Genomic DNA, 25,231 nt, shown 5'->3' with positions numbered 1-25,231 from the left:
AACTTGTTGAAGTATTTAAGTTGCTCTCTTTTCTCATCTTTCTAGAAATACAGGAGTTGACGTCTACATAAAGTATTGACAAGTTCCTCTCTAAGCTTAATGAATAAAGAGAACAAAAAAAGGAGGGATTCGGCATGGAAAGGTTTTTTAAGATAAAATAGTACATTTCTGTCGATTTAGTTATCTGTCTTATAGACCCTTTCCCTGCTTTTTCAATAGAATAATATTAAACTGAGCAATAGTACTAAATAATTTGCTAACTCAGTCATTCATTTTGCACTTCTGCCCTTTTCCAGAGTTAGAGCAAGATATCTGGGTTCCTCAGGGTGTCTCTAGCTGCTGTCTGGTGGTGAAAGTTCTGTATAAGAATGTGTTTGTGGTAAACCTTTCCTTCCTGAGAAATATTTCATTATAAGTATTATACCACAAATGGCTATGGTGAACTGCTAGAAATTGAATTTGAAGCATGTGTGTCTATTGGTAGGTCTTTTTTACGTTGATGAATTAGTTGCAGTGTGTTTAGATTAGTAGTTGGTTTGGAAATTTAAATCTCTCTGTTGGTTCAATAATAGTAAATGACCAATATCATAAATGTACTAAGCTAGAAGTCAGAGAATCTTCATTGTAAATATGTAACATTATATTTATACTACATTTATCATACCATATGTTTGGTTTTTTTTTTCCCTAACCTTATGGTTTTCCAAAAGGCAGTTTTGTTTGTTTGTTTAACTTCTTTGCTTTGGCAGATAACCATAGAACATAGTGGAGTAACGGGGAATGGTTTGTCTGGTATATAGAAATAAAGAGCAAAACATCGTATTCCTCAAGGAGCATAAAAATGATCTGCACTTGTCATAACTGTTGTCAGGCAGGGTGCTTGAGAGAGTAATAGAATCATAGAGATAAAGGGGATCTTAGAATGTGCCCTCCTTCATATTTCACCAGAGTTATAGTCAGTATGCCAGTGTTATAAATCATTGTCACTCCCATAGATTCTCTTCATCATAATGGAATAATTAGATAAACTGTCTTATTAGATCATATATTGTTTTCACGTGGGGGTCCGTGACTAGTATTATAGACTACTAAATTTTGGAGGGTAGTGACAAAGAAGAGAGAAACACATCCTACCTTCATCCTATGCTCAGTGTTCATCTAGGCTGATGACCCCAGCAGAGATCCCAAAGTGCCTGGATCCTGGACACTGCCACTTAACACTTTACTTTTGAAGAAAGTTAATCTTTAAGTAAGTGAATATTTTTCATTGATTTGCTCTGCAGCCTTTTTTCCAGGAACAATAACCTCTTTAGAGAATTGGTCCTCTCAGCCCTGTGTATGCTGTTCTGAGAGTATTACCAATCAAAGTATTGGGCGCTTGTGTACCAGAAGGGGTTTTCTGGGAATTTCCAGTTGGAATGAGAGGAAGAGGTTTTGTTCTCCAGTGTAGAGGCTACAGTTTTAGGCAGAAACTATTTCTTGTTAAGCGGAAAAAGCCACGAGATATGTATAGACTCACACCTAAAGTGAGATCTCAGCAAGGATAAGAGTCAGTGTCCTGATGACGTTCCAGTGTCCTGGAAGCCAGCTGCACCACCGCCCTTCATGAAGTTTACTTATGAATTTAGTGATCATTTAGTGATGACACACAGCAAATTCCTCTTTTTTTTTCCTAAGCTACTTCAAGTTAGATTTGAAGCCAGTGGTCCTAGTCTTCCCTGAGAGTTCTAATCTGAAATTTTCATTTGGATAATACAGGGATGCCTGGTGTAGGATGGTAAGTCTGTGGATTTGAATTATTCGGTGGTTTTAGAACCAGAAAAAAGTGGGTTCTGATACTGGTTCTGCCACTTACTAATTTGTGACTTGGAGCATGTTAATTTGCTTCTTTGATCTTTATTTCCTTATTAGTGAAATAGGAATACCATGATGAGTAGTAACAAGAATTCAAATAATGTATCTGAGGACCTAGCTCAATGCTAATGCAATGGTCATACTCAACAAATGATAGTTCACTGCCCCTTCCCTCCCCAACCCTCTCCAGTGTTCTAAAAGTAAAGAAATAAATGTAGAATATACAGCTAATCTTCTAACTTCCATAGGATTTTTCTAGCTCTTTTGTGGTACTGATCTTTAGTTAATTGTTGGAAATAATTAAGTTGTCGTCTTTCTTTGTTATAAATGATTTTACACATTTTTGGTTGTAAATGATAATTGTCAAGTCACATTTGACCTAAGAATTATAATATGTTAAGCTGGGGGCGCCTGGGTGGCTCAGTGCGTTAAGCGTCTGCCTTCGGCTCAGGTCATGATCCCAGGGTCCTGGGATCGAGCCCCACATCGTGCTCCCTGCTCCGCGGGGAGCCTGCTTCTCCCTCTCCCACTCCCCCTGCTTGTGTTCCCTCTCTCACTGTGTCTCTCTCTGTCAAATAAATAAATAAAATCTTTAAAAAAAAAAAAGTTTATAAACCAGTCAGTCCTCATAATCATCAGTCATCACAACAACAGGCACTTAAGCTTCAGCTTAACTTTTTTTTTTTTTTTTAAAGATTTTATTTGACAGAGAGACACAGTGAGAGAGGGAACACAAGCAGGGGGAGTGGGAGAGGGAGAAGCAGGCTCCCCGCGGAGCAGGGAGCCCGATGTGGGGCTCGATCCCAGGACCCTGGGATCATGACCCGAGCCAAAGGCAGACGCTTAACGCACTGAGCCACCCAGGCGCCCCTGGTTTATAAACTTCTTGTGGGCAGACACAACCTTCCACTTTGTTTTGTTTTTTGCCTTTTCTCAAAGCCCCAGACAGTGCCTGGCATGAATACGGCATGGATTTTACTTCTTTTGTATGCTGATAAGGTCCTTGTTTCTTTAAATGGAGTTCGTAGTAATCAGAAGGGCTTGGTGGAGATACTGAAATTTCAGGAGCCATTTCTCTGATAAGAGAAGTGAGAAAGAATGTAATGGGGCCAAGGATAGGTATCTAGGGGAAGACTTGAGAGCAGGGGCGAAGAACAACTTGCTTGAAGGATATGGAAAACCTAAGTAGTTTGATAGATGAAAGAATAATGTGGTCGACAGGTGAGTTTTGAATTTGTGTTAAAGTATGGTGAAATCTGCTACATGATCTTAAAGATGAGAATGGATGATCAGAGTGAGTAGGGAAGATCACTTCAGAAGCCACGCAGGTGTCTAGAATTGAAGGCAAATAGCTGGCTACAAAAATAATTAACGGAAATGATTAAATACCTCATATGTAAAGCACTGTTTGGGCAATGATCAAGTAAATGAAAGCATAAGGCATGATAAAATCTTTTTCCCTTTCACACTAACAGTAATAAACAGACCCAAAAATCAAGTAAAAAGTCCCCAGGGGCGTGATTCGCAGGTCGCTGTCAAGGTTAAAGGGAATTGCAGGACTGCAGCCTTAACCTCTATAAACAGAAGAATATTCTGGGAGGAAGAGCAAGATAATGAGCAAATACTTTAAGAAGTCTAGGGTAGGGTAAGCATCCACCTATCTGGATGACTTCCCACAGAAGGAGTTCTGTCAAAGGGCCTACAGAAAAGTGACAGCCCTCACAGGTGCCCAGGATCTCACTTGTTCTCTCAGGCTGCGGCTGGCTTTGTTCATGTACTCCTTTATTCATGCACAATTTTTAAGTAGCAATTTTACTTAAATAACGACATCATATTTTCACATCCTTGGTTAGAGAGTTCTACCCAAAAAGTGTTTACCTCTGGAGCTGAGTCAACTTAGAAAACCAGAACAAGTAATTACACTCAATGTTGGTCCTGAGCCCAGTGTTAAACTCCTTTTTTTTTTTTAAATCAGCAGTCTGGCTGATAGATAATTTGCTCATTAAATATATGTAGTTTGTTAGGCTGAGATGAGGAATCCATAAGACCTTTGAAATTAAGATTAGATTTTAAATTCATCTTAATAAATTAGAGATCTGTTTTTGAAGGAAACAATTTATACCAGCTTATCTAGTTTTCCTTGAGGCAGCCTAGAAGTGGCGAAGGATGGGAGCTCTGCAGCCAGGTGGTCTGAGTTCAGATAGGCATTCATAATACAGAGCTCTAATAATGTGATAGGGGAGAGAATAAATCACCCCAAAACTATACTCCAGGGGTATGTAGTTTTACTTTCCTATAAAAACAATTTTTAATTGATCTATAGAAATAGATTATTTCCTATAGAAATAATTTTTAAGAACTATGATCTAACACCATGCCTTTGTTTTTATTTTTTTTTTTTATTTTTTATTTTTTTTTAAGATTTTATTTATTTATTTGACAGAGAGAGACACAGCGAGAGAGGGAACACAAGCAGGGGGAGTGGGAGAGGGAGAAGCAGGCTCCCCGCAGAGCAGGGAGCCCAATGCGGGACTCGATCCCAGGACCCTGGGATCATGACCTGAGCTGAAGGCAGTCGCTTAACCAACTGAGCCACCCAGGCACCCTTGCCTTTGTTTTTAATTTATAGACTAAACAGTCTCAAGTAAGCTTTTCTAAAAGTGTAGTAATCAAAGGTAGTAGAGACACTATACCATAATGATTGATTAAGAACAGAGACACAAGAGCCATACTGCCTTGGTTCAGATCCTACTTCTGCCACAATTTAGCTGTGACCTCCGGTCAATTACTTCTCTCTGTGCCTTGGTGTCTCCCTCTGTAAAATAAAGTTAATAATAGTATCTGTCTCATTGGTGGTTGTGAGGTTTAAATAAGTGAATCCTTGGGAAACGTTTGAGTGTGATACATATTAAGCACACAACAAGTATTGCTGCTTCTGTTATTATTAAAGACACTCCATTCTGGTGATTCCATGATGAAGTCACATATGCGAACTTGCTGTGGATGCGAACAATACAAATATATTTACCAAATACAACCACTAATTATGTTGTTACTCCATGCTCCGAGACTAGTCTTAACAAAGCTGAAGTTAACAGAAAGACAACTTCTCATCCACTCTTCACTCCTCTGTATTCCGCAGCATGGTGCTAACTCATGACCAGCAAATACTCCGTAGAAGCCTGAGCCATGTCTCATACCCTGCCGGGTAGTTGAAATACAATGGTTAAAACACACACACACACACAAATTTCTTACAGTCTGGTAGAGGAAATAAGGTAGCCTGATCTAAGATTTTATTTATTTATTTGAGAGAGAGAGAGAGAATGAGGGAGAGAGAGCACATGAGAGGGGGGAAGGTCAGAGGGAGAAGCAGACTCCCTGCTGAGCAGGGAGCCTGATGCGGGACTCGATCCCGGGACTCCAGGATCATGACCTGAGCCTAAGGCAGTTGCTTAACCAACTGAGCCACCCAGGCGCCCCTAAGGTAGCCTGATCTAATACGTTTTCTTGACTTTCTTTTGGGGGATTGTGGGGTAAAGATGTTGGGGGGTTGTGCAGTTATGTATCTACTTAAATCATTTGAAGGTCTTTTGTCTACTAACAGACTTCAGTTGGTTAAACACTTTCCTACAGTTTGCTTTCTTAAGGATAACAGTACACTTTAGAGAATTTGACTCAGTGGTATTATAGCTTCTATTTTTCCTTTTTGTCTTTTTTTGTGCCCCCTCCCCCGCCCCCGTGGAGGGAAGGGGAGGGACAGAGGGAGAGGAAGGGAGAGAATCTCAAGCAGGCTCCATGCCCAGCAAGAAGCCCGATGTGGAGCTCCATCCTACAACCCCAAGATCTTGACCTGAGCCAAAATCAGGAGTTGGATCCTTAAGTAACTGAGCCACCCAGGCACCCCTTTTGTTTTTGTCTTTTTTTTTTACATTAAGCATCTTTTTCTCTGAAAATCAGGAAAAATTTAACTGGAGAATTTGGGGAAATACAGGAAAGTATAAATAGACAGGAAAAAGTTACCTATAATTACACTTCTCTTAACATTTTGACATATTTCCTTCAGATACTTTGTTTTACACTTATTATACTATAATATATGATTGTTATAATATTATATTATTTAGCTGAGACCATGGTGTGTGTATGTATAATTTTATTTTATTTTACAGGGTTACTGTGAGGATAAAATAAATAATATATTTAAGGCTTTAAACACGGTGTCTGATAGGTATGCATAAAACATTCAGTAATTGTTAGCTATTATTATAGCTATCTTGCCCTTTTTTACTTCTTATGTGCTAAGCATTTGGAAAGTCTTAATAAGCATTATATTTTAATGACAGCATAATATCCTATAATTATGAATGTACTAGGGCTTACTTTTCCTTTCCCTCATATTTGAACAGCTAAGTTTCTTCCAGATATCTTATTGTAAATAATATTTCCATAAATATTTTAAAATACAAACCTATCTTTGCATTTCTGATTAATTCCTTGGAATATAGATTCTTAGGGAATTGCTGAGTCAAAATGAACATTTTTATTTTTTTATTTTATTTATTTATTTTTTAAAGATTTTATTTATTTATTTGACAGAGAGAGAGAGAGACAGTGAGAGAGGGAAAATAAGCAGGGGGAGTGGGAGAGGGAGAAGCAGGCTTCCCGGCAGAGCAGGGAGCCCAATGCGGGGCTCGATCCCAGGACCCTGGGATCATGACCTGAGCCGAAGGCAGACGCTTAATGACTGAGCCACCCAGGTGCCCCCAAATGAACATTTTTAAAGATCTTTGATGGATGTGTTGCCAAATTGCCCTCTAGAAATTTTGCTTAACTTTATACTTTCACTCTTACTTAGTAAAGTAACGAGCTATGTCAGAAAATCCTCTCCAGCACTAAGGATTGCTTTTTTAAAAAACATGATCATTATTTTTATTTATTTATTTATTTATTTATTTATTTATTTATTTATTTTTAAGAATTTTTTTTTTTTAAAGATTTTATTTATTTGACAGAGAGACAGCGAGAGAGGGAACACAAGCAGGGGGAGTGGGAGAGGGAGAAGCAGGCTTCCCGCTGAGCAGGGAGCCCGATTCGGGGCTTGGTCCCAGGACCCTGGGATCCTGACATGAGCCGAAGGCAGCTGCTTAACGACTGAGCCACCCAGGTGCCCCCATGATCATTATTTTTAGAAGGGAAAATGGTCTATAATTTTAATAATTTTTTTCATAATTAAAATGTTTTTGTTATTTATATTTCTTCTTTTTAAAGGTGTATTTTCACTTTGCCCTTTTATTAAATTGAAACCTTAATAATTTTGTTATAAATTTGTGTGACTCCCTTTTATATTAAGGCTATTAATTTTCTTGCTCTGTCACATTTGTTGAAATAGTGTCCTAAATTTACATTTTTCTTTCTTTTCTGATTTTTTAAATTCAAATTAATTGTTCTTTTCCTTCCTAATTTTTCCATTGCTTTTGAGCTTAGGAACTCCTCTCTATCCATAGACCCATATGTTTTTTTCTAATTTATATGATTTAACATTTACATTTAGCTCTTTAACACCCTGGAAATACATTTTTCTTTATGTGGTAAGGTGATCTCAATATTTTCCCATGGCATGTTGCAGTTTTTCTTACTTCTATTAAATACTTATTGCATTATATTGTAATTATTTTTTCTATAAATTATTTTTATTATAAATAATTTTTCTTCCTCATGGGACTTAAGTTTTTATCTTTTTCATTTTTATCCCCAGCAGCTAGCACCATACCACCCACTTTGTAGAGAACAAATAGTTGATAAATGAAAAAAGAAATATACAGTTATATATAATTTGTCCTGTAAGATTTTAAATGCATGATGAATTATTCATCATCTATTCCTAGCTTTCAAAACCTTCAGAGAGATTCTGTAGCAATTTTAATTTCAAGTTAGTGCACATTCCAGAGCATCTGCCAGAATGGAGTGGTCTGGTCATAAGAGAAGTAATGTGAAAATGACTTGTACCCGTAAATGAAATTTTTACTTTATAGTACGAGGTGTATCTGACCAGTAACTGGAAGCTCTTTACCTGTTATCTAAGCCACCCTCTTACTGGATATTTCTGCAAACCTATCCTGCTCTATTTGAAAACAGTAAATAAAAATATACCTTTATAGTGATCGGAATACTCAAATGAATAGCTACAATTTAAATGATGATGCTCAATTATTTTCAAACTTGATATCTCACCTGGGTTCCTATTCTCCTTCTTCCAACTGCTTTCTAGATATCACGTACCTGACTCAGTTCTTCTACCTTATCTTTTTTAAGATTTTATTTATTTATTTATTTGACAGAGAGAGAGTGCGATAGAGACAGCAGGAACACAAGCAGGGGGAGTGGGAGAGGGAGAAGCAGGCTTCCTGCGGAGCAGGGAGCCCGATGCAGGGCTCGATCCCAGGACCCTGGGATCATGACCTGAGCCAAAGGCAGACGCTTAACGACTGAGCCACCCAGGCGCCTCTACCTTATCTTTTTTACCTGAGCAGTATTTTTTCTTTTCTCTCCTTCCCACTTGTAATCCACCCTTGTAATCCCTGACCTGGACAATTGTCATAACCTCTTAATTGGTCTCCCAGCTTCCATTCCATCCTTCTTCCCAATCCATTGTACATAAATGATTTTTAAATGGGGTAAGCATTAGAAAAAGTCCTCTTTCCCCTCAAGATTCAGGTTCACTAAATTGAGGGTAGACCTTGGGTACTTGTTTTACAAAAAGCTTCCGAGATGATTCCTATGCACACCTTTGATTAAAACCAATGATTTACAAGCTTCTCAGGTGATCTTTTCAAAGCCCAACCATAGGTACATCATCCTTTGACTTGAAAGTGTTCTGTGCTTCCCCCACTGCCTCTAGATAAAGTCCAAACTTCTTAGCTTGTGGTAGAACAGGCTTCATTCACATCCTGGCCCTAATCTACTTTTCCAGAGGCATTTTCAGCTACTCCCCTTCAAGTGCCTCTGAGTCCCGCCAACTAAGTAAGTCCCAAATATGCCATGTACTTTTGGGTTTCAGTCCCTTTTTCCATATCACTTTGTCCATCTGGGGTGCCCTTAACTTTTTTTCTGTAGCTGGGAATCTCTCTCCCTCAATGTTAGCTCGCCCTGACTACTCTTGCCCCTCCTTTCTCCAGGCAGGAGTCACTGCTCTTCACTGGACTCAACACTTTGTACTTGTGTTGCTGCTCTCACTACTTTGCATAGTGATAATTTGTTTATATATCTGTCTTCATCAATATATGATTAGGTTATTGAGGTAAAAATAGTCTTACTTATCTTTTATGAGTAGGCACCCAGTAAGAATGCTTCTTTCCTTTTGATTAAGATTTTAAAAATTCTCTCCAAGTCTGCTTTTTATACCTACCTCTTCTGCCTAGCAGATTACTTCTATTTGTATCATCCATTTGCTTCTATCTTCTCATCAAAAAATTGGCATGTCTTATGAACAAAGAAGGAACCTTCCGAATTTGTACCAAGTGATGGTTGGTGGTCATTTGGGTATCACAGAACTCATTAGTGTCTAAAGATACCTTGCTGAGATCTTCAACAAAGGAAGATGTAGAACATCTGGTGACCTGTTCAATGTATTCAACAGGTTTTGAATGTTAAGGAAGACTACCAAAACTGATCTGATAACTTGGATCAATTCTGCTTTGTAAGTTTCTGTAACTGGTACCATTAATGTCTACTTCACACCTGGAAGCATTCTTTCAGCTGTCTTATAGGAACTATGAAACAGAAGTCATTTAAGCCAGAAGTCATTTATGGTATATTACATCTTCTAAGACCACGTCTGAATTGTTGGCTTTCACAGTGAATTGTGGGTCTTTGGTAGATCCTACAGTAAAGACCCCCTTTATGTTTTCAAATACCTCTTTCATTTTGGACCTCAAACACATAGTACCTATTTTTCTAGCAAAACGTGCTAGAAGTTCACAAAGGCTATGAAGTTTGGGGGGAGTTATGATTAGCTTCCAACTTACAGTGTAATCATTACTGTCTGGTTCTGAATATTAGAGAAGAGGCTTTGATATGTGTGCTCTAAGATAATAATTGTGCATGATATCTGCCAAGAGATAGAGATGATTATTAATGACTTTTGTGGCATCAGACCAAACAAAATACTACAAATCATGAAATTTTATTGCATGGATCCATGTGTAAGAAATTTTTAAGAAGTTTTTTTTTTTTCTATTGTCATTTTTCCTCTGAGAATATCAGACAGGAAATTGAATGTAGTAGTATCTTCAATATTGAAAAATACTAGGTAACTGCATTAGTTCTGAAAGCAACATGAGCATGTCCTTATCTTATTTGGGAAATGGGTTACGAATAACAATATATTAAAGAGGGAAAGCCCATTCTATTTTCAGGAGCAGAATGTTTCTGGTGCCCTCAAGCATGAAAAGCTATGGTGTTGGATTTGTCTCTCTCATAGGAATTGTCTCCTTGTTCCATTTGGACAATTGATTTAAAAGGACTAGAGGCAAAAATATAAATTTAGGATGAAAATTAAGTTAATCTCTGTATTCAGTTTAATTAGTCAGCCTAAAACAATTGATTGATTATAACGCAGCACAGCCATGGGCATTAATAGGCTTGAAAGTTTGGGGGCAATATTGGATACCTGCCTGGAAGATGGGTAGGGAGATGAATAGTGGGGAATTAAATTCTCGTCTAGAAAGGCATATTTCAATTCTGAATGTCTTACTTTGTGACTTGTCACATAAAGGGAGGAATGTGTAACAGTAAACATAGTGCTGTGGCTTAAAAATCAGGAGACCTAAATCTGTTCCCTGCAAATTACATTCCATCTTTGATCCTCTCCATTAAATGGAAAATCATTTAAAATATTTCCTTACCCAGAAATGAAATTGAGTTAAAAGAAAGGGAGGAGTGTATATAGACAGATACAGAGATAGGTAGGTAGGTAGGTAGGTACACAGGTAGGTTGATAGATTGATCCATCCCTCTTAACCTTTCCTTTAGATTCCTTGGCTTTACCTGAAAATTTTCCCTTGAGTCTCTGTTTGAGTGTACTATAAAACCTGCAAAATAGCAAAGACTCTGGTCCCTTAATATTCACCAAGACTTGCTAAGTGTAACCTCTACAAAAACACTTTATATAATTAACTCAGCACTTAAATATAAGGAGAAACCAGGAGCTAGTTCCCAGCATCTAAATATGAGAGAAGGACTTTTCTACTTCACTTTTTGGCTTTGATGGACAAATTTCTCTGAAAAGTACTTCTTTCAATTTAGAAGAGGAAGTGAGAGATTTCCCAGGAGTAATATTTAGCAATAGTCATGTGGCTCCAAATGCAAGGCAGAAACCCTATGTAGCTGAACTTGGTCAGGAGGGAGAGGAGCTGAAGATGGCTGAAAGGCAAAATCATAGATCCCTTTTGGTAAGTTTGGATTCATTCATTTAAGACTCTCCAAGAGGAAGCAATAGACCTTGACTCCAGAAAACCAGTGCTAAAGACAAGTTGTTAAAAATACTTACCTTCAAATTTAAATTTGGATTAGGTTATAAAAGGAAGCATTCTAATTAGAGGATCAGTATAAAATTGTTAAGGTTCTAGTAAAGGACTAATAAAAGAATTTAGTATTTAACAGTCTGTTTTGGAAAAAATATGGAAACTAAGTCCGAGGGAAGACAGTGATCTCTAACCAAATCAGGAAAAACATGCATGTTGCCATTGTGACCTGTATACCACAAACATCAAAGGTCTCAGAACCCTGGAAAGCACCTACAATGCAGAGAAATTAAGTAGCAGCTCAGACTTGTGTCCTAAACTACAAAACAAAAGCCAGCGGAGTTACTCCGTGTTGCGGTGTGTGTGTAATTGGTCACTCCTCCTGGTACAGCACAGCTCTGTGGCCCGTTGGCTTTGAGCTCGAGAACCCTTCCTGTGGAGTTTGCTTGGGCTGCACGTATCGATTCCCACCTGGCTCCCACTGTGCTTATCAGGAGGAATGATAGTTGGTTCCTTTGCTCTTATCACTCTTTCATTTGTTTCCCCTGGTCATGTTGGTAATTATTAATATAATGTAAATGTCTTTGCTTTCAGTCCACCTCGGCCGCTGGCTAATATGAACGACACCATGGTGAGCCACACGTCCTCCGGAGCGCCCACACCCACCAAGAGGTATGTAGGGTTCATGCCTCAGTCACTGCTCAGAGTTGGCCTGGCCTGGGAAGCAGAGCATTCCACGGGACGTAAAGGACTGGCTTTCTTTTTCCTCCTTTAACTGTCTTTTAATATTATTTTCTAATTTTTTTCTTCCTTTTTTTCCTACTAACTCGTAAACATAGCAACCGAAGGAGTCCGCTTGTGAGTGGTGCCTGGGGTGGAAGCTCTTCATTTGTGATAAGCAGTGAATAGAGAGAGTGTCAAAGCAGATTAGGCACTTTTGAGATCTTTTTTTTTTTTTTTTTTTAACATTAAACAGTATTTTGATGATCATGAATTGCAACAATTTTGCATTTGTGTTCTTTAAATGTCAAAGATCGTTTCTGCTTCCTGATTAGACTGTGTGAATTGAATTAATCTCTGATACTCTCCTAAATCATTCTGTATATGATTCATGAACATTTAAGTTGAAAGCCTGAGTCTCTCTCTTAGTTATACAAGGAGTTTCCTGTAGGGTCCTACAAGGAGCTAGAACTGTGTACTCCTTTCTCTTCTTTATTTAATTTACTCTTCTCCAAAATTCTCTTAGGCAGGACTTAAAAGAACTCTATAAAATGGCTTACTTTCTGTTTGATTTGAGCTGTTCCATAATCAGAGCATTGCAGGAACTCCCTCAAGGGCACAGCCATTAAAGAATTCTTTCTAACAGTCATCACCCAAAGAGAAGAAAAAAAAACAACAAAGACATTCCAGCTGACTCCCCAAGTTCTTCCTGAAGAAAACTACTTTGTGCCATATGTACTGATTGCTTTGGATAATTCAGCTGTAGAAATGTCATCTTCTTAATGATACTTTGACTTAACATATAATATATAATACTTAAGATCAACTGTATTTGTTCCCATTGGCTAAAACTCCTGGAGCACTGTTTCCCAAACTTGACTGATGAGAAGAATCGGAAGAATCATCTAGGTCAGTTGTTAAAAATATAGTCTTCTGGGACCACATCAAACCCAGTGGATCCTGAGATCCTGAGAAGCTACACCTTCAACAATAAGTATTCCAGGTGATTCTTACCATCAAGCAAGTTTGGGAAAGAGCCTTGGAAGGAAGCTAAGGAGTGCACTGTAAGGCTACCCTGGAATAGAGGAGTTAGGGACTTAATAAATTAGAGTGATCTGATAATGCAGTGTTATCCACTAGGAGACTCGACCAACCAGGTAAGAGCGCTCGCCCTCCACCTTCCTGAGACACTACCAGCAGGTAACAGCCACACCGCTTCCTTTGGGCAGAGCTGAGGGGTATCGATGCCTAGAGCATAGGCTTGAGCCAGACTATCGGCATTTGGATCCTGACCCTCCCCTGACCTTGAACAAGATTCGTATCTTCATTTTTTAAATTTATAGAATGGGGACAATAAGAGTATCTACCTTGTGGGGTTATGTGAGAATTTAAGATACTGTTTTCATTATTTAAGAAGTAAACTAATGAGAGAACAAGTGGGTGGGTATGAAGAGGTAACTTACAAATAATACCCTTTCAAGGAAGAACAGAGAACTTCTGGAAGGATACAGAACAATTAAACTTCTCCCACCAACTGAGATATTGCAACAACCCTCGCTGGCCTTAGTCCTTAATTTTTTATGTTAAAACACCCTTAGCGTTCAAATCCAGACCCAGAATCTAAATATCAACTCCAGGGATGTTTCCATTTCAAAACCAAGAAGCCAAGGTGGATTATTGAAACAAGTCAGCTTGCACGTGGTAGATTAGTCTTAGCAAGGCCAGCTATTAGGGTTTTACTTCATCTGAGTTGTTCTCTTCATTTACTAGTTTTGTCACTCTGAGTCACTTGAGTCCCTGAGGGCCCTAAGTGCCCGGTGACCAAGGCCCCAGACATTCAGGGACCGCAGCTAAACGTAGCTGCCAGAGGCTATTAGAGGGGGGGCCTCTTTCTGAACAATGTTTTTTGCTTGAGAAGACTGACAGAGGGGGCTCAGGAACAGTGATAATCACTGCTGCTTCTGTGAAAGGACCAGCCTTTATGCTGGGTGTTGCAGTATTGAGCCCCAGGTTTAGGATTAAGTGGCCTGCGGCAGTTGTCAGTCACTTTTGAAAGTTGTTTCAGGTGGTATACTATAGCCTGGATTAAGATTTTATTTTAAAGTCAACAGTTTAGCTAGTACCTCTTTCTAGCTGAGCTAAGTCTAGTAGAGTTGGTCAATCCTCAAGGTGGTTGTCACACTGTATAGGGGTTGAGCAGCAAAAAAAGGCAGCCGAGCCCTTAGCGGGCCAGAACGGAAGACGGGGCGCTTTCATTTATCAAGAAGAGTAGCTGCTGGAGTAGAGGCCATATGGGAACAAGACGGTCCCACCCTAACAGTTTAGTCCTTAGAATTTTGGAGATTTTATTTATATTTGGGATGAGATTGTGATGTAACATGTGGACATTAATTGCATAATTCATAGATTTGGCTTTTCATGGCCCAAGTTACCAAACCTGGTAAATTTCCAGCTAGTATTCTATATACTTCCTTAAGGACTCATCAGTTTTTCTTTCCTCCTCTGAATGTCGTCAGACCTGTGTCTCCAGAGTCTGATGAAAGCTAGGAACCCAGCACATCAGCGCAATCACAGAACTTCCTCTGCTGGGGCAGAGAATCCTCAAGGGGATTAAAGTTCCTTTAGAGCTCAGTGTAAGACATAAATCACTGAATCAGACAAAACATGCACAGTAATAAAAATGCAGGAAAAATTTAAGAGCTACAGTTTCTACCTTTTCAGTAGGCAGTGGGTATAAAAATAGTGACAGCCACAAGGGTCAAAAATACTGTATTAGTCCAAATAGAAGATTGTCACAAATGTAAGAGTTAACTTTTTATTTTTATTTATTTACTTTTTAAAGATTTATTTATTTTAGAAAGAGAGTGGGTGCATGTGCATGAGCGGGCCTCGGGGCAGCAGAAGAGGGAGAGAGAGAATCCTTAAGCCCACTCCCTGATGAATGCAGAGACTGACACAGGGCTTGATCCCAGGACTCTGAGATCATGATCTGAGCCACAATCAAGAGTCAGACACGTAACCAACTGAGCCATCCAGGCACCCCAAGAGTTACTTTTTTTTTTTTTTACGATTTTATTTATTTATTTGACAGAGAGAGACACAGCGAGAGAGGGAACCCAAGCAGGGGGAGTGGGAGAGGGAGAAGCAGGCTTCCCGCAAAGCAGGGAGCCCGATGTGGGGCTCGATCCCAGAACCCCGGGATCATCACCCGAGCTGAAGGCAGATGCTTAAGGACTGAGCCACCTAGGCGCCCCAAGAGTTACTTTTTAAAGAAGAAAACCTTATCAATTGCAGAGATGCTGGCTGTCATGTGAGATACAATGAATTATGTTCCTGCGAGGGTCCACTGTGGGGGTTTGCTCTGTATAATATTCTTTTAGTATGCCTGTATTGAAATTGCTATAATTGAGTAGAAATTTCATTTTTTGCTTCAGTATAATTAGTTTCTGGAAATTTGCTTTCTTTCAAAAGAACCAAAACAATACACTTAAAAACAAACAAAAAACTTTCAAAACTTTAAAACAGAGACTTAAAATCCCCCCCTTCTACCTCATTCCTCCAAGGCTTGCTTCGGTCCGTCTCCTTCCACAGGGTTCAGAATGTGGATGGTGATATTATTCTTTGGACTATTGTACTGTTTCTAATCATAATGTACTTTCAGACCAGTATGGTAAATGATGCCAATATTTTTAATTTTTTTAATATCTCCTAAAGCCTTAGCTTTATGAATTTTTATGAATATTTAAACTTTCACAATTCTCTGGGCATTTCATAGAACTATGGCAGTAACAAAGACTTCCAATATCAAACTTCCGCTTTGTGCATTTGGTTGGTATATTAGTATCAACTCTTTTTAACTTCAGGTATTAAAATTTAACGTCAAAAAGCACAAACCCCGTTAAGCAAGATGAAAAAGTTTAAGTTTTAATGATCTCTATAACATTGTGTTCATAATGGATACTACACTGTACACTTAAAAATGTGTTAAGTGGGTAGATCTCATGTTACCTGTTCTTAGTTAAAAAAAGCAAGAAAGAAAAAAAGGGACAACCCCACAAAGACAAAGGCAAAAGCAGGAAGCAAAGGGCAGAAGCGTTCATGGATCACAAAAGCAATGGAAAAGCTGCTGGGATGCCCACCTGTACCTTCTCCATCTCTTGGTTACTCTCAGAATGCCATCTCCATTCCCTGCTGCTGTGAACCACCCTCTCCTCATACTGCTGACGGCCTCAGGTGCACAGCCACGGAGTCGCCACTCAAGAGGTTGTGTTTTCCTACCTTGGATTAGAAAACTCCAAGGAAGGATTCCTGCTGTCCTGGGCTGTATTACTGCCGGTCCGTGTGTCTGTGATGGGCCACACCCATTAGACCTGCATCATCAAGACGGAGGGAGGAGCATTTCCCCAAAAGAAGGTTATACTGTCAGGAACAGAAGAGAGAGGCCATGGGAAAGACATATAACAAGGTTGTTGGCAGACCACTGTTTTGCTACCCAGTACACCAGTGTGTGCAAAAGTGTGTACATACACACATCCATACACACCTTCTCATACCGTTTCCACTAACAGGGCTTTCCTTCACATAATGCACATAATGAATTCCATGTAAAACTGCAAACGCGTGCATGTCTCTCCCAGGAGTCTGTCCGCCTCCTGTAACAGCCCTGGGCGCTGGATACCTAGGCTATGTCCACTCATCCAGATCAGGTCTCTGTATGTCTTTTTGTGACTCATCAACCCATCCTACCCTGAAGCAGATAATAAGTTGTGAGCACTATGCACCCAGTATAGAAGGTATAGATCGGGAAGGAGGAGACTTGTAATTTGGATGGTGGGGAAAGGGAAGTGACAGACAGCATGGCATATTGAGCCACATTTGCCTATGTTTCCTTTTGAAACACTACCAAAATGACAGCCAAGAGATCATCTTGAGTAAAAACTCACAAGAAGAAAGAAAAACGGAAGAGGAGACAATAGCAATGAGAATTTGGAAGCAGCAGAGCAGATGGGTGACTGGAAACTGATTTATGGATTGGAGAAGACCAGAGCCTCAGCTGACAGCAAGAGGGGCCCAGAAGAAAGCCCGCCCCAGGAATGAGAAGGCTCTGAAAAGGAGGATGCAGGACAGTTGGCTGGTAGTCTGTACAGGAAGCACTTAGAGCCACAGATTGTCTACATACTGGGTAACTGCCCCTACCCCACTCTGCCAAAGAGTTGAGGTTTATGTTTGGGTTTTCTGGAACAATACAACCCCCATAAGACCTTAGTTGTCTTAATTATCTCACCTTCAGTGGGCTGAGACAACTGCTTTCAGACAACCTATCTCCCAGTTTAACCAGTTGCTTTTCTCAGTAGCCATGTAGCAAAGATTGATGTATTCCCTCCTTGGGATGGAGTGTTGCTACCATCCACACCTCAACTTGACTCAGCTAGTTCTTCTCAGTATTACTCTCCACTTCTAGTATCAGTTTCTCTTTTAGTGGGAACCCTTGGCTGTAAGTGACAGAAGCTCAGTTTGAATTAGCTTAGGGAAAACAAGAAGGTTTTGGGGTTTTTTTAAAATTTATTTTAGAGAGAGTGTGCGTGCAAGCAGGGGGAGGGGCAGAGGGAGACGGAGAGGGAGAGAAGCAGACTCTGCCCTGAGAGTGGAGCCCGACAAGGTGCTCAGTCTCAGGACCCTGAGATCATGACCTGAGCCAGAACCAAGAGGCGGACGCTCAACGCATGAGCCACCCAGGTGCCCCTGAAGGTTTTTGTTTTTGTAGCCGAACTGTGGGAAGAGCAGAGTGGTATGTGGCTGGTCCTCAGGGATGACCAGAGCCAGGGGAGCTCTAACTCACTTAGGTGTTTCCCTACCTCCCTCAGCTATGCTCATGCTCATTGTTCCTCCCTGTTGTATGTCAGCTGCTTCTTCCCTAACATAGCTACCTTTCACATGACAGGGAATATATCCATGACACCTGTGTGTTCATATTTCATAACCTCACTACCCTGTGGTGATTGACCTTCTCTTTGTTCCAACTTGAAAACTCCCAATGAAAGTTCTTTTTGGTCCATTGTGGATTGTGTTACTCACCCACTGGTTTTCTGTTTGCTGGCCCCACCTAAAATAACATGGTTGAATGGGTAGGGGTCGATCTCCAAAGAAGGTGTTCTGCTGTCTGTGGAGAAGGTAGGAAGCTGAAGAGATGCATAGCTATAGGCTTCTTTTTTGGGTGGTTTCTGAAAAATATTGCATGTGTAAGTATATTATATCACCCTTCCATTAGCATAGATTTGTTTCAGGAGACCCTTTTTTCCCCTACCACCTCATTTTTATTTCTCTCAAGGGTTAAATAGTGCTTTCTATTCTGTTCAGATTATTAAGATGTATTGTGTTGGGACATAACACTGTCTTTGGGAGATAACAGGTAAATATTAGAGCCACTAATTCTAAGTAGTCACCAATTGCTAGGAATCTTAAGTAAAGTCAAGATTTTATCAGTCAGAAGTTTTTAACTTTAACACGTTACTTCGGAAGAAGGAGAAGCGTTTTGGGGTAGGGGCAGAGGGAGAGCGAGAATCCCAAGCAGGCTCCATGCCCGACACAGGGCTCTATCTCACCACCCTGAGATCATGATCTGAGACAAAATCAAGAGTCAGACATTTAACTGACTGAGCCATCCAGGCGCCCCGGAAAAGCATTTTTTAAAGACCAGAGGAGGCCATAGTATAAATATTATTTCTGAGCTGAAGACACAGAGATGAGTTGCACTATAATAGTATTAAAATGGCTTTATGAATGGGTGCCAACGTAAAGGTTTTATCTTGTTACCTACAGAATACTGCAGAATGACAAAAGCCACAGTCTGCTGTGTTATAGACTGAAAATAACAGAGATATTGGCGCAACTAAGAAAGGAGGCAGACTGAAATTGGTCAAGCCAGAAAACTATCCATTTGGGAACTCAGGCTACTGATGCTCTTCCCTCCTGTGAAATGAGAATACGAAGAGTTTGGTTGAGGGGCGCCTCGGTGGCTCACTTGGTTTCATGTTTTACTCTTTATCTTAGTTCAGGTCTTAATCTCAGGGTCATGAGTTCCATGCCCAGCATGGAGCCTACTTAAAAATTTTTAAAAAGAAATAAAGAAGAGTTTGGTTGAAAAGCAAGAATTAATGAGGATTTAAGCATGATCATGAAACAAGTAGCTTGCATGAATTCTTCATGAAGATCTCTGCAAGACAACACAAGAATTACTTTTTTCTCCAATCTATTTTTGAAAGACAGAAAAGCAGAGTAATTGAAAATTAACACATAATCTTATGGGCTTGCAGGGTCCTCAGTGTTGGCAGATTTCCAAAGTCCATCTGATGGCCCAGGCAGACAGCCAGGTTTCAACTGTTTCTGGGTTGGGATTAAATTCCATTTCCATTCAAGCATTTAAGGTAAACGCTTCAGCAATTCTAACTCAGGTTAGTACAAACAAAAAGGTTGAGTATTTCCAAGTCCATACTTTAAAGCTTAAGTTTGAGAAATTGAAGCCTGCAGAAGCATAGTAACTAATAGTTTCCACCTTTCATTGGACTAAGGCTAGAGGGTCTCAACATGAGCAAGAATTATATCCATTATGGACTGTCAGCTGAACAGAGGGGAAGAAGGAACAGGTCTGGGGAGGAAAACTGAGTTCAGTGTTGCCATGTTCAGACTGAGATGCCTGAGAGATCCTGAGATGAAGACAGGTTCTGTGGATTTTGGATGTGGGGGGCCAAGGAAGGGGATGGATGATTCTCCTCCAGGTTCCTTTCTGGCTTAAGTTAAGGTACTTGTGGTTGAAACACAGGAGGAAAATTTGGGCAAAAAGATAACAAGATTATGTTGAGTTAGAAGTACCTATGGGACACAGAGGAGCCAGACCTTAGCATGAGTTCTTGTCATCCAGATTCTTCCAGCTACCTCAGATTCACACTAGCAAAGGACAGACAGGTAGTCAGATCCAACAAATGACCAGTAGAACCTACATACACCCACACACTCACACCCACCCACCCCCCCGCCCCACACACACAATTTTACCCATTTTTCACATCTGCCTTGGAGACTATTAACTTGAATACCTCTTGACCATATGTCCAGTTAAGAAGCTGACTCAGGGGCATCTGGGTGGCTAAGTCGGTTAAGTGTTTGCCTTCAGCTCAGGTCATGGTCCCAGGGTCCTGGATTGAGTCTCGCATCGGGCTCCCTGCTCATCGGGGAACCTGCTTCTCCCTCTGCCCCCCCCCAACTCGTGGATTCTCTCGCTCATAAATAAATAAATAAAATCTAAAAAAAAAAGGGGGGGGGCGCCTGGGTGGCTCAGATGGTTAAGCGTCTGCCTTTGGCTCAGGTCATGATCCCAGGGTCCTGGGATCAAGCCCCGCATCAGGTTCCCTGCTCGGCGGGAAGCCTGCTTCTCCCTCTCCCTCTCCCACTCCCCCTGCTTGTGTTCCCTCTCTTGCTGTGTCTCTCTCTGTCAAATAAATAAAATCTTTAAAAAAAAAAAAAAGCTGTCTACAAAGCAGGGCACTGCTTTGTAGTGACATGCCAAGGGTTTGCACATTTAATGGAAATCCCTATAGCAATGCTGAAACTCCTATGGTGATTCAATTTAACCATGGTTTTTCATTCCTTTTAACATCAAACTATTAAAATATTTCAACTTACTATAGTAAAGCAGATATTTGAAACAAATCAGTGCTGTGGTTAAAAAAAAAATCTTACTTTTTTTCGTGGATCTTATTAGGAAATCTCTAGTCTCCTCCCTACCTCACCCCCAAAACATTCTTTCCTTTTTCACCAGATGGCTTTTTCTGAAATACAAATCTAATGACGTTACTCTCCTGGTCAGAACTTTCCAATGACTCTTTCGTTCTACAGCACTGTCCAATAGCATGGAAACCAGCATGGTAGCCACCAGCCATGTGAGGCTGTTGAGCACCTGAACTGTGACAGAGGAAGTGAATTTTTAATTTTATTTAATTTGAATTAGTTTGAATTGAAACAGGTACATGTGACTAATGGCAGCACAGTTCTACAGGATTAGGCCGCCGTGTCTGGGTCCTGCTTACTGTGGTGTCCTCGTCTTCTGACTCAGTGCCTGACACCTCGTAGGTGCTCCAGACATACTCAGATGCCCAATTTCCACCAGAAGTGCTACCAGAACTGTCGTATATTTGACAATGAAAATCACCTACTTTTATGGATGGAATTGACATTTGTCAGCTTGGCATCTGTAGCTTATGAAGCTATTCCAAGGGGACTGTTGCCAGCCTCCCCAGCCCTGCCTTATTTTACTCTTTCTACTCAGCTTCTACACACAGAATTACTCAAATCACTTACAGTTTCCCAAGCACGTTTCTGCACATGCTGCTTCTGCCTTTAATGCCTTCCCACCCTTTTTCCCCTTTATTCCCCTTTGTCATCTAATTCTTCCTTCTTAACTTCAACTGCTCCCGGAAGCCTTCCCTGATACCCTAAGCTAGATTAAGTGTTCTTCCTCTGTGATCTGTAGCCTCTTGTTTATATCAGTGTATTGTAATTACCTGTTTGTTCGATGCCTTTCTAGATAGACTATAAGCTCATTGAAGGTGGGGACTCACCAGCCTTTATCCAGAAACTTACTTCTTTTCTCCAAATCTTGCTGTTGCTTGCCTCTTAATCAGTACTTCCTCTGTTAAGAAAAGGATTTTCTTCTTCAGTTACTTCAAGCACATGGCATCTTATAACATTGCCTGCTTAGTCCATTCAGAGCAGAGAAATAAAAAACATGAGTTATAATGACATATCTGGTTCTACTCCAGTACTGCATCGTTCACTCTAGCTACGCCCGCCCCTGGTTATCTGTCCCTTTCCTCTGCAAGAGTGAGAAACTGGCTCCTGTTGCCCACCAGCCATGTACCTGGTAGCATGGATAGCGGTTTCAATATTGCTGATTTATTTCTTCAATAGATTATTTTTTTTTTTAATTTTATTTATTTATTTATTTATTTATTTATTAGAGAGTGAGCAGGAGAGAAACAGCATGAGAGGGGAGAGGGTCAGAGGGAGAAGCAGGCTCCCCGCTGAGCCGGGAGCCCGATGTGGGACTCGATCCCAGGACCCTGGGATCATGACCTGAGCTGAAGGCAGTTGCTTAACCAACTGAGCCACCCAGGCGCCCTCTTCAATAGATTATTGAGATATAATTCATTCACCATACCATCCATCCACTTAAAGTGTATGATTCAGTGGTTTTTGGTGTATTCACAGAGTTGTGCGGCCATCACCACAATCAATTTTAGAACATTTTCATCACCCCCCAGATTGATTTACTACTATAAGATCACTCCCTGCAGTGTGGAGAATTGACTATAGTGGGCAAGAGTGGAAGAGGAAAGCAAGCAAGGGCTGTTGGGTAGTCTGAGTGGCACTTGGTGAGACTTTCCAGATGAGAAAGGGTGGGGACAGGGGGAGCAGTGAAAGGGGCTGGTTTGAGGGTCTTGTTTCAGAGAAGAGCCAGCAGGACTGATTAATAGTTTGGATGTGAGGCATCAGGAAATGAGAGAAAACCAGAGGCCTTCCACTTTGAGCTTGATGGTTGGGTGAGTGGTGATGCTATCCATTTAAACTGGTCAGTTTTGGGGTGCAGCAGGTGAGGAAGTGGGTGGAGAGAGTCAGGGGTTTTAGTTTGAACATGTTAGGTTTGGGATGCCTTTTAGGCAGCCATGGGGAGATGCTGAATAGGCCCTCAAATACACAATCCTGGAGCTCCAGGGAGAGGTCAGGGCTGGAGATGCAAAGTTGTGAGGATTACAGTAATACCTTTTTGGTAAGATTATCCTGAGAATAAGCAAAAGAGCATATGTGAAATTCTCTGATAAGGTCACAGGTACTTTCTTGGTAATGACTACTACATTATCTTCTTTAATCCTTCCTGTACTCTCTAAAGTACATAATACATGAAGTAGATTTTATATTATTATTATTATTATTTTACAGATGAGGGGACTAAAGCAGAGAGATTAATGTCCAGGCTCACACAGCAAGCAGGTGTGTGTGGATTAAACCCAAGACAGCCTCACTCCAAAGCCCAGGCTCTGGTTGCTATGCTCTCCTGCCTCCTGCTGAGTAATGAGTCCTGCTCCTGGGGCTGCAGACTGCCACTCTGGACGGATGCAGCCTTTGCTTCGGACCTTGTCCCCGCCACAACTTACCCATCGTCCCCTCCCTCATCGCTCACATCCCTTTCCCACAGGGGGGGCCTCTTCACTTCTGTCAAAGGCACCCTCTCGTGCTGCCTATAGAGCTTCTGCTGAAGCCATGAGACTTAAACACCCCCATCCTCTTGGAGAGCAGGTCTCACACTGGAGTGTGCCTCAGAAGCACCTGGAAGCTTGTTTCAAATGCATGGAGTGGGGAGGGTGCCTCGTGAGGGAAAGAATGCTGCTCTGGATTACCCCCCCTCACGCTTCCCCCTCCCCGGGAGAAATGTGCTCATATCATCATCACTCCTCTTTTAACTCTGGTTTATTCTCCTCACCCTTGCTTTTACTGATCTCCCTAATTGGATAAAATTCTATTATGTCTTTTTTTTTCTTCTTAAGTAATCTCTACAGATAATGTGGGGCTTGAACTCATGATCCCAAGATCAAGAGTCGCATGCTCTACTGGCTGAGCCAGTCAGGCGCCTCCTGTTATGTCTTCTTAGAGGAGGACAGTGTCCCTCCCATCATAACACATACTACATTTGCCATTTTACATTTATTTGTTTGATCATCTCTTTTTCTACTAAACCGTTAGCACCAAGAGAGCAGCCGCCATGTCTGGGTCCCGCTTACTGTGGTGTCCTCGTCTCCTGACTCAGTGCCCGACACCTTGTAGGTGCTCCAGACATGGACTCAGATGCCCAACTTCCACCAGAAGTGCTACTAGAACTATCGTATATTCGGCCATGAAAATCACCTACTTTTATGGTTTGAATTGACATTTGTCAGCTTAGAATAGAACAATTATTATTATTATTATTTTATATATTTATTACTTGTATGGGATTCTAAACTATTCCAAATTACTGACTTTGCTTTAGAAAAACAGATTTCTAAAGCAAAACCTATTTGTAAGTTGGGGATTGTATAGAGATATTTTATCAAAAGGAAAGTGTTTAAATTCAAAAAAGTAAATCTGGAAAAACAGGTACACCTTTGAACGAGTGTATGTATCACTTATATATCTAACATAATACCCACACCCCAACACAGGATTGTCAGAAAATTTGTGGGCCTTTAAGTTCCTTATTTACTATAGACAGCAACTGATAACGCTTTTCATTTTGGTTTAGATCCCTAGTTATCTGGCAAATGACACTAGTTCTGAATAGCAGTCTTTGTAGAAAATTAAAATGGAGTTTAATAAACTGTTGCTTCTATAGTAAATGCTTCCAATTTCGTTGCTGCCATTCCCTTTTGAATGCGCCCTGGTCAGATTTCCACTTCCTGTTCACTGCCAAAACCAGTTCTGTCGAGGAGACCAGTGCCGTCCTCAGTGTTAAATCCAGTGATGAATTCTCAGGACTTACCCAGGTTGATCTGTCAGTGTCCGTTGACATAGATGATTGCTCCCTTCTACTTGAAACACTTTCCGTACTTGCCTCCAGGTGTCCTGCTCTTCCAGTTTTCCTCCTCTTCCTCCGTGGCCCCCTTCGCTAGTTTTCCATACCTCCTTGAACTCTAAATGTTAGTATGCCAGAGGGACCACCTCTTTTTTCTGTATGTCCTCCCTGTAGGTGATCCCATCCAGACTGTGAGCTTTTAATACTGTCTACATACCAGTGACTTCCAAACTTCTTTTTCTGGCCCAGACCTTTTCTCTGAGCTCTGACCTCGTAGATCTTCCTCTGAATCAGTACCTTCACCTGGATATCTAATACACATCTCACAATTAGCATGTTCCAAACTGAGTTCCGTGCCTCGCCCTACCAAACTTGCCTCTCTTTCAGTCTTCCCCATCTCAGTTAGTGGCAATCTCGTTCAGAGTTTGCCTAGTCATTAGTTGCTTAGTCAGAACTCCTGATGCTTCTCCATCTAAGGTGTCAGATTATTAGATCAGCTTTATCCAAAAACACTGTCAAAATAGGCCCAGGA

At 40.7% G+C, this 25,231-nt stretch overlaps 1 protein-coding gene across 6 annotated transcripts in view; it reads left to right on the top strand.

The window, feature by feature from the left end:
* Positions 1–25,231, top strand: part of DTNB (dystrobrevin beta) — a 256,526-nt gene that overhangs the window by 168,352 nt on the left and 62,943 nt on the right. For all 6 annotated transcript variants that reach the window (XM_032391617.1, XM_032391613.1, XM_032391615.1 and 3 more), the window contains one exon: positions 11,973–12,050. In XM_032391617.1, the coding sequence (XP_032247508.1) occupies positions 11,973–12,050 (78 nt within the window). The remainder of the gene's footprint in view (positions 1–11,972; positions 12,051–25,231) is intronic.

This window comes from Phoca vitulina, unplaced genomic scaffold (genome assembly GCF_004348235.1).
Source record: "Phoca vitulina isolate PV1807 unplaced genomic scaffold, GSC_HSeal_1.0 scaffold63, whole genome shotgun sequence".
Classification (NCBI taxonomy): Eukaryota; Metazoa; Chordata; class Mammalia; order Carnivora; family Phocidae; genus Phoca; species Phoca vitulina.
This window is presented reverse-complemented; position numbering and strand designations above follow the sequence as displayed.